Raw genomic sequence first — 10,004 nt, 5'->3', positions numbered from 1 at the left:
AATATGATGATGTCGCCCATTTCTTTTAATTTGGACACATAGAGGTTGAGATGAAATGAATCTGATCCTAATTCATGTCTAAGTCTCAATCAGTCTGTCATCGTCACAACCTTGTAAATAACAGATTTTTACATGTTATAGAGTTTAGGTCTTACGTTTTATTTAAGACCCTTCACTGTAAAAACAAAGCATAGATGCTGATGAAATCTGTCCAATCCAAGCTATCGTTAAAATGCATTATGTTTTAAAATGTTTGATGCTATAGCAAATGCTACTTGCTAACGTGTTTCCAACTTTTGTACTTTTTAAAAATTGATATAATACTTTGTAACTTCTGTGAATAAACGTTTCACATCCATTTATCCAGTTTTGCGAGTTATCAGTGTTTTATCACAGAATTACATTATTATCCCCTAAATCTCCCAGTCAACCACACAGAAACCAAGGCAGTACCACCAGCTCCACTGTGGACGATCAATAACAAACATTGGTTTAGGGTTAGGAGCTCACAGAGGGTTGTGTATTGTTTTATTCACTCTGGGACTGTAATCGACACATACACACAATCAATGCAGTAATTCAGCTGTTAGGCCTACATCTAATCCAATCGTCATGACTCAATCAATCCTGACGCAGAACTTTATGTTTCTCTGTGAAGTCAAAGGACATGGAGGGACATTATTACTGACCAGTAGGAGGGCCAGAAAAGGTAGATGTAACAGTCAGATTTTCAGGTTTGTCAGAAGTAAGAGCTGTACACATGTCTCGCCAAAGCGCCACAGAGACATGTCCACTGTAAAGGGGGCGTGGCTTCAATGTTCAAGCTCAATACCTCCTGAATACTGGATCTTTTTTCTCCTCGGCTTCTGGCTGATCAGTAATAACGTCTCTACGTGTCCTTTGACATCACACTTACACCTGAAGTGTCTTTCTGTCTCCTGACGTCACTCTTCCATGTCTCTGTCTTTATTAAAGGGATAATTCACCCAAAATCTCATTATCTACTCACCCTCATGTGGACTAAGGGCTGGGAGAAGTTTCAGAGTCCTCCGTGACACACCAAAAAACATCCAAATACCTCCATGCTGCTCGTATGTAATGTGCGTCTTGTATTGAAGCCCCGAAATGCGAAATTGTCCCGAAAAAAATTAAATAAGTCTATATTTCAAGCTTGTTTGTAGTGGAAGCTCCTCTTCCCGCTTCGTCCACATTTGACGAGAAGCCACGGAGGACTCTGAAACTTCTCCCAGCCCTTAGTCCACATGAGGGTGAGTAGATAATGAGTGAAAATAATGAAATTTCAATTTTGGGTGAACTATCCCTTTAACCTTGTAGCAGCTGGAGGAAGAAAAAAAAACTAGTTGAGGAGCTGCAGTCACGTGTTTGTGTCACCAGATGGCGCCACTGCTGCTCACACTGGAGTCACCTCACAGCTCCACTGAGCAGCTTCTCTCTGTCCACTCAGCTCCTTATCTGACCTGTTATTGCTTTATTGAGCCACGTGGGATGGTGGATGTTGTTGTTGTTATGTATATTGTTGTTGAGTCTTTGAGAAACTTCTGGGTCTGACACTGAAAGATGAATGACTTTATCATTCAGATAGGCCTAAATAAAGATTTATTTACAGGATATTAACATCATATAGGCTACTTCCTCTGGATTGTGCATTGTGACTGTTATATCAAAAGACAGGGGGATTAAGAATGAATATAAAGTAAATTTCATTATAAAAAATAAAGTAGGCCATAATAAAATAAAAGTGTAAAGCTGGGAAATGTAGCGTTAAATGAAGCAGCAACAGCACAAATGAAGAATTTTCAGACCAAATGGAAAAATGACTTCCACTGACATCAGCTGTTGATGCTGCTGAATGATAACATCTATATTTAAACTCAAAACCACAACAATATGAGCATTATGTGACATATAAGAACAGACATTATAGATCATAAATCAATTATGTCTCCAACAGTAGACGGTCCACAGACAGTGCTGGATTCTGTCTCTGGGTTCTTTGACTCAGGTTCTGTTGAGACATTTGAGACACTCAAATTACATCCTTATATCAATTATTTCCATATTCTTATAATATCAACATTAAGATAATGTAGTTGAGATTTCTGGATTTCCATGTCCCTCAGTTGCAGACTTCAAATTCTCCAACTCTTCAACTGTTCCACTCCAACATGCAGACTTTCTTTGTTCCTCTGTTTTGTGGTTTTCTTTTACATTGTGTTGTCACAGCAATGACGTGGTGCCAACAAAAAAGGGGAATCAAGAAAAAAAAAGTTTAAAGCGTAGGTACGTGAAATCCCTTACACTAATTGACACTAAAAAAAGTATCACATCCACAGATATATAGGTTTTTCAAAGAATAATAATGTATGCTCATTCTATTTCCTTGTTTTTATTTATTTATTTTTCTCCCTATGTCATTTTATTTATTTGTTTATTTATTTATATATATATACTGTATATATATTTATTATCCTCCCTACTTTTTAAAATTATAAGTAAATAGGCTACTAATAATACCCTTAGTTAATTGTGATTTATTTATTTATTTTTGATGATGCATGTAATATTGGAGCACCTGTCTGCTGGTCTATGTACAGCTGTTTGTATGTACAACCTTTATCAATAAAGTTCATTGAAAGGAAAAAAAAAAGCGACTTTCTAGTTTCAACAGGTCTGAAGCGCTGAGACTCGTCGTGGGCGTGTTGGAGAAGTAGATGATGAGTCAGTGGACCGGCAGCGGTAAGAAGCGGATCCTGAACCAGCCCGTCTTAGAGCTGAACGACTTCTAACAAACTTCTTTTAGTCAATGAGACGTGAACGCAACAGTTTATATTTAGCTTTTTGTTTTTTACTTAGGGACTTTTCAGCTTCTCTTGCAGTCTCGCAGCAGTCAGTCCGTCCGTCCGACGTCCGTCAGCTCTGGTTCTGATCCGGTTCAGGTCAGATCATCATGTCTGTCTCTCCCTCGGTCGCTGTCTCCTCCCTGGCCGCTGTTGTTCTGCTGTCGACCTGTGCAGGTGTGTAACAGCTCATTTATTATTGTCTCAGGTGAACACAACGATCGGAAAAGTATTTATTATTAGGCTTTTATTTTTTATTTTTTTATCCAGGTAGAGTTGGTTTTGATTTCTGAACGACGAATTTGATGTTTTATTGTATGTGTGTGGTGTCAGTAGCCTTCAACAACATTGATAATAAGCATAAATATGTTTTTAAGTGAAATATCAAAGGCAGTGAAGCTTGAGGAATTACTACTGCTACTAAATCTGAATCCCAGCTCAGAAAGTGGTTAAACAGGTTTTTGGTATCTCTAGCCGATGTGGTTCCAAATATTAGCCTATTTGGAACCACATCGGCTAGAGATCAACAGTGAGTATGAGTAATACCACAGTAGTCATATTACTCATTCTCACTGTTGATACATGCCTGGTTGATCTGTATTATTTGCAGTACTATATATTAGCAGTATATGTCAAAACTACAAACAATCTCTTCATGCAGAAATCTGCAAATGTTCTGCAAAACTTGTTTATTATTGTAGACAAATTAATATGTGAGTCGCTCTGTGATGGTTGAGGTGAGGCTGATTTTAACATATTTATGTGCTGTGCGTTATATATTTAATAAAATGCCAATACATGTAACCTAGAAATGATATCTTAGGGTGGTGTAATAATATGATATAATGAAGGATATATAATATAATCAATAACTCAAGATTTTCCTGGAATGAAAGTGTAGAATGAGGATCTTGTGTCAGCTGAGTGTTTAAGAGCCGACACTTCCAGTTAATTGACACCTCTGACACCTCTCACTTTGGGATTTCCCATGTTCTTTGTCCAATGAAAAACATTTACTCCGTGGTTTTTCTGTCCAACTCATGTGCTCTGGGGGTGGTGGGTGGTGGGTGGTGGGTGGGGGGGCCAGGAGCTGCATTTGAGGAAGGAATGTGCTTTTTCATTTGTGAGAGAGATTATACATAAAGCACCATGATACAAGATACACTACTGACAGAAAGTTGGACTTTTGGATGAAATGTCAGAGTGCAACCTAAAATGACCTTTAAAGGTGACCTTAATTTGACCCTCTCTCACACTACAGCTGTGGACAGTGTTTTTTCCGTTCCCTGGCGCTGAACCTCCTCTTCCCCACAGATCATCAGAAGCTCTCCTATCTCGCTGTCTTGTCAGTACTGTTGAGTGCGAGAAAAGCGTCTTGTACAAGTCACGACTGGCACAACTTCACTTAAATTAGCGGGTTGACCTGAGTCTGACCCCTACTGCAAGCCAATCGGAGCCAAGCCGATTTCAACCCGTGTCGATAGCAGAGTCGTTAGATGCAGGTTGACGAGCCTTTCCCACTGGCGCCAGAAGTTGAATATCGCTAACTTTTGGTGAGGAGTGTATATTTCACAATAAGATGTACATCCCTATGGTTGGAAAATGGAAACTGCCATATTATATGGACATATTAAATAATTATGTAACAATTTAAAAAGGAGAGAAAATGAGGAGATTAACCTTTAATGTTATATTAATTCATTTATTTATTTATTCTTGGTTTTGGCACTTTCAGTCCTCCATATATGTTAAATTTCCGGTAACCAAGTACCACTCAGAAGCAGTGTGAGGCTGTCATTGCGTTAGGATTCTAGTAAACCACTAGAAAATGACCTTTATCCCCCTCCCTCTCATTCCTGTCTTTCTACTGTCCTATCCATTAAAGCCCAAAAAATTGAAACTTGAAAAAAATGTTATGTTCACAGTGGTGCATGCTAACATTGGCTAATTAGCTCTAAACCCCAAACCATGTTTTGCAGGTCAAATAATTAAGTCCAGGCAGAAAGACAAACGTACTTGACTGGAAAAGTTCAAGGATCGCCAAAGTAATCAAGATTCATCCTCTGGGCACCATGAATGTTTGAAAAAAGTAATCCTTCAATACAGTAGTTATGGAAATTGGTACTGTTGTTATTGTTAATATTTGGCCTGTGTGTAGGGTTAAAGGTCTTCAGAAAACCGTCAAAACGTCAAGTTTCTACAAGTAGGGGATCATTCATTGATGGTCTTTGTCTCTTTGTGGGACAGTGCCACCTTGTTTCATGTCTTTTCTAATTCTAATTCCAATTCCCAAAGCCTCGGACAGTGCGCCCAAGAAGATCCAGGCCTACATGGGCGAAACAGTCGTCCTACCCTGCAACATCACCGTTCACAATGACATCCCAACACTGGATTGGGTCAAGATGGGTAATCCCTCGCAATTTGCCTTCGTCTTTCGTGACGGCTATGAGTACTCTGATGCAAAGAATCCCGTTTTCCAGTTCAGGACGAGCCTCTTCATGAACAAACTGATTAACGGAAACATGTCTCTGAGGATTTCTGAGCTGCGGCTCTCCGATCAAGGAGAATACCAATGCAAGTTTATAAAACCTGGGACGGGGCCCAAGGTTGTTGGAACGGTTGAGCTCTCTGTGGGTACGTCCAGTCCAATTTATGTGTTGAAGAGATCAGTTTACACATTTTTACCAGAAACGTCCAAAGGTCTCACTCTGTATAACCCTTGTTCTTTAAGGTGCTGCTTCTGAGCCGAGACTCTCAGTTGTTCCAAGTGAAGGTGACAGAACGGTTCTGCAGTGCAAGTCCAACTGCTGGTTCCCTGCGCCCAACATTACATTTCTCGATGATCAGGGAAAAGAGATTCCTGCTCATAAGCCAATGAGAGACCAGGATTCCCATAATTTGTGTTTCAACGTCAAGAGGAACGTGACTCTGCAGACTGATACAAAGAGGTCAGACTTTCCTGAATTTACCTTTAGCAGAGGAGGTTTTCAAGTAGTGCACAAGAGCTCCAATCCTTGAAATGGATCAAACATTTAGGAAGGGGGGATCACATGATGATTCCTTGACCATCTTTCCATTGAACTCTTCATAGCTATTTAGTTACAGTTTGAACTGCAGTTCCTGTAATGGGCTTATCCCAGTATCAGTTCAAGGAAAGGCAACAAAACAGTAGAGATGGGATTTATGGCTCTTTGAGGGGAGCCGGATCTTGGTGAGCCGTTCCTTTCAAAGAGCCGTTCAAAAAACTGGCTCATTTGACTGATTTTTTAAATATTTATTAAGTTTTAAGAAGCCAGCCTGGTGGTAACTCATTTTATCTTGGAAATAATGGGGTGAGATTTGGAACAAAATAATACAAAATTAGATATCCCACTAATATCTGAGTTTGCACGCCACTTACGTAGCCAATGGAGCAGCTTCAATTGACTGTCATGAACACACAGAGATGTAAAAAAAAAAAAAAAAAAAGAACGGTTCCCAGCTGTGACTCGGTTCCCATCGTTCATGTTAACGAGCCGTTCAATAGAATCGGTTCGTTCGTGAACGTCACAACACTACAAAACAGCTTAAAAAATATTATGATTATTATACCTTACATTATGACTTGTTGGTCCACTTGCTTCACTCTGACTTCATCTCACCTATGACTCTGTGCGATGTGATTGTGTCACAGAGTCACTTGCAGAGTTCACCAGCCTCAGATCAACCAGACCAGAGACGCAGAGATCAACATCCCAGGTTCAGCAGAGCTTTACAAGTTCACCTGTACCAGCAGAGTTACCTGAATCCCAATGGTCCTGTGTTCATGTGTTGTGTTTTTTTCATTTCAGCTAAATGCACACATTCCTCTTCTGAATACTGGATCATTATTGTTGTGGCCATAGTTGCATGTGTGGCAGTGTTTATTTTAGGCACAAAATGCAGAAGCTTTGGTGAGTGACCCTCTTATTTCCCTTTTTTTTTCCCTTTTTGAAAGTCTTAGACATGCATACGTAGGTGTATGTTTTGTTACTGCATCTTTTTAAAGTTATGAGGGCAACATTACTTTGGCGTGATGAGAACTCCTTCCATGTAAGATCTTAGTAATCTCATTGTTAATAAGGATTCCCTTTTTCCTGTTTTGATTTTGGTTGGTAGAGCAATTACTCACTGATCATTTGATCTTAAATATGTTACAAAATTGTCAAAAATTACATCATATTTACAATTCCCCTGAAGCAGCAATCTGAAACAAAAGGATTTTAAATTTAGAAGCTAAAATAACAGAATGTTTTCACAATTTACTGTATGTTTATGTCAGTATAGATGTTCAGGACATATCTTTAAATATAATCTGTTGTACAAACACAAATGCATTTCCTTCTGTTCACACAGTGTGCATGAAGGGACAGTCAAGAGAGTCCAAGAAGACGCCCAACCCAGGCACACCCGATCTGAACACAGAAGGCTGCTCTTCGAGAAACCAGCCGGACAACACTGAAGATGAACAACAGAACAGGAGATCAACTGGTCCTGCCGGGTCCTCATCAAACACCTCAGATCCCACAAACCCCAACAACAGTTCACCCAACAATGACCTTCCAACATCTCACAGCGTTTCCCAGATCAGAGCTTCAGACCCCAGTGTCTCCGGACAGAATCCAGCGTCTCCATTCGGAGGACACCATGCTAACGACAGCAGTCCTCCTCTTTTGGACAATAATGATGTTGCGTCGTCCGATATCTCTTCAGCGCCATCCTCGGGTGAACCAAATCCTGCCCAACCGAGGAGATTGTCTGAGTCACACATGCGTACATCTAGTTTCAAGCGTACACCTAGTTTCAAGCATACACCTAGTTTCAAGCTCACACGTACAAACACCATGAGACGTTCCATTGCTCCTGAAGAAAAAAAGCCACTGGTGGAGCTTGACACTCCAGAGAATGAGGGTTAGTGTCCCATCAAGGTTGGGATGAAATGAATGCGATCCTAAAGGCCCTTTCACACTGGGGAGGTATTTTTTGTGCAAATAATTTGTGCATCAAGTCCTTTCACATCGACCGCATTATAAGTTCATATAATAGTCTGCATCCATGCTCTCACCACCTTCTCACTCTGTCTTATACAGTCTATGCTCACCACCTTGTCTTGTTCGACAAGGGACACAAACAAAGTCAACAGTGATCAGATATTGATATTGATATTCTGACAATTCTTGCCTCCTATGGTCGGAATGACGATTTTTCTTTTTTTTAAACATCCTGACTTTCCGACAATTCCTTTAATAGAGTATTGTTTCCCCCAAAAGATTTTGCACTGGTTGGGCTTAGGCAATGATGAAAGGAGTTGGTTAAGTTTTGTAAAAAGACCAGGTAGAGGCTGGACAGGACAGATAGATAGAGTCACCTGTTGAGTAACGCACATTCCCTTTGATTGAAAGCCTTGTCGGAATGGTGGGACGATGGTATGTCGGAATGACAGCATGTAACCGATATTGATCATTGATCAGACAGTGAGCTGCTGTGTTGGATATAGTAAAGTTGGTAACAAGACGACAGCAGGTGTTGAATAAGTGAGGGAGAATCAACAAGTAATTCTGTTAAAGGGACAACGAGGAGTTTCTATTTGGTTATAAAAAAGTCTCACATTAATGTGGATGAATCTACGCTACCCACACTTGTTAACTCATTGAGTGCCATTGACGTCTATGGACGTCAATCAAAATCCAACGCTCGAGTGCCATTGACGTCCATACACGTCAAATGCACTTTTCTGCGGCTGGTAAATGGGGATGCTCTCGCGCACACTCTGAGTAATTTTGGGGCTTCTGGGATGTGTAGAACGCAGAAGACTGTAGATCAGAGCAAGAAGTGAAGAGGAAGGAGAAGACGAGCGCGATCGGTACAGAGATAACAAAGTCGGAAAAAGTTTCTATTTCTAGAGAAAAACGACGGGCAGAGCCTGGAACAAGTGTAACGTGGAGCTGGAGGAAGCTCAGCCACGGTGCTATTAGCATAGCTCCAGCATGAAGTGATCAGAGGAGGCAGGAAAGGTCAACTCATCTAGATGATCAGCACCGAAATGCTGAAGCGAAAGCGGAGGCGGATCGCGGAGTCAGTGACCGACGTGACGACGAACCGAGAGATCAGCGCAGTGAGTCGCCGCGGCCGCGTCCAGCACAGAGGCTGAAGACGCCACGACGTCTCCCTCCCTACTTCAGAGACGAGGGGCAGCAGGAGGAGAAGGAGGAGAGGAGAGGGGAGGGGAGGGGGGAGGGAGAGGGAGGGGAGGGAGGGGAGGGGGGCGTAGGAGAGGCTGAGGGGGCAGCAACCGCTTGTACTTGTTGTATTTTAGTTGTTGTTGTTGTTTTGTTTTTTTGTTTTTTTGGGGGGGGGGGTCAATGAAAAAACATGTGAAATGAAACTTTCAGATGTCTTACATGTTTTTGAAGCCAAAATTAAAACGGATAAATCACTATTTTTCTTGAGAGACTCTCTTTCACAAAAATGCATTTTTCTCAGCTTTCTAGAAAAAAAAGTGGTCTTTTTGGTGCAACCAGGCTCTATTCAACTTAAGATATATCAAGAATGGAACAAGGTACAAACAAATGGTTTTTTCCCTAGTTAAATAGAGAGTCTCCTCTTTCCTTTGAGCTATTTGGTGTTTTCAGAGTCATAGTACAAAATATTCTCTGGGTCTTGACATATTACTAGGGGCGGCAGTGGCTCAGGTGGTAGAGCGGCTCGTCCAATGATCAGAGGGTTGGCGGTTCGAATCCCGCTCTGTCCCGGTTGCTGCCGTAGTGTCCTTGGGCAAGACGCCTTACCCGCCTTGCTCCTGATGGGTCGTGGTTCGCGCCTTGCATGGCAGCTTCCGCCATCAGTGTCTGAATGTGTGTGTGAATGGGTGAATGTGATGTACTGTGAAGCGCTTTGGGTATCGTTGAGATGGAAAAGCGCTATATAAATACAGACCATTTACCATTACTCAAAATGCCCCAGAACGCTGGCACATGGCACTGACCATTTTATAAAAGGTCTGGCACTCAATGAGTTAATGGCTCCATTTTCGATAAATATATCGTTTTGTCTCTATCGTTATTATGTTATTTTAATTAATGGTGGAAGTGCTGGGCGACCCGACCAGCGTTTCCTTACTCTCCTTAC

At 41.2% G+C, this 10,004-nt stretch overlaps 1 protein-coding gene across 1 annotated transcript; it reads left to right on the top strand.

Moving 5' to 3' along the window:
- Positions 1-5,169: 5,169 nt before the first annotated feature.
- LOC146968634 (butyrophilin subfamily 1 member A1-like) lies at positions 5,170-7,840 on the top strand. The gene is made up of 5 exons (XM_085759825.1): positions 5,170-5,492; positions 5,590-5,806; positions 6,532-6,596; positions 6,689-6,790; positions 7,233-7,840. Exons 1-5 carry the CDS (start codon positions 5,189-5,191, stop codon positions 7,790-7,792), a joined length of 1,248 nt encoding a protein of 415 aa, XP_085615951.1. The 5' UTR covers positions 5,170-5,188; the 3' UTR covers positions 7,793-7,840.
- Positions 7,841-10,004: the final 2,164 nt, after the last annotated feature.

This window comes from Trachurus japonicus, chromosome 18 (assembly GCF_045865225.1).
Source record: "Trachurus japonicus isolate A0001 chromosome 18, Traja_1.0".
NCBI classification, from domain to species: domain Eukaryota; kingdom Metazoa; phylum Chordata; class Actinopteri; order Carangiformes; family Carangidae; genus Trachurus; species Trachurus japonicus.
This window is presented reverse-complemented; position numbering and strand designations above follow the sequence as displayed.

What these genes read in the sequence shown, in the direction of transcription:
- LOC146968634 (XM_085759825.1), top strand. Translation starts at nt 5,189, where the DNA reads ATGGGCGAAACAGTCGTCCTACCCTGCAACATCACCGTTCACAATGAC. An exon ending in AACGGTTGAGCTCTCTGTGG is followed by an intron (nt 5,493 to 5,589) that starts GTACGTCCAGTC and finishes TTGTTCTTTAAG; the next exon opens with GTGCTGCTTCTGAGCCGAGA. An exon ending in CGCAGAGATCAACATCCCAG is followed by an intron (nt 6,597 to 6,688) that starts GTTCAGCAGAGC and finishes TTTTCATTTCAG; the next exon opens with CTAAATGCACACATTCCTCT.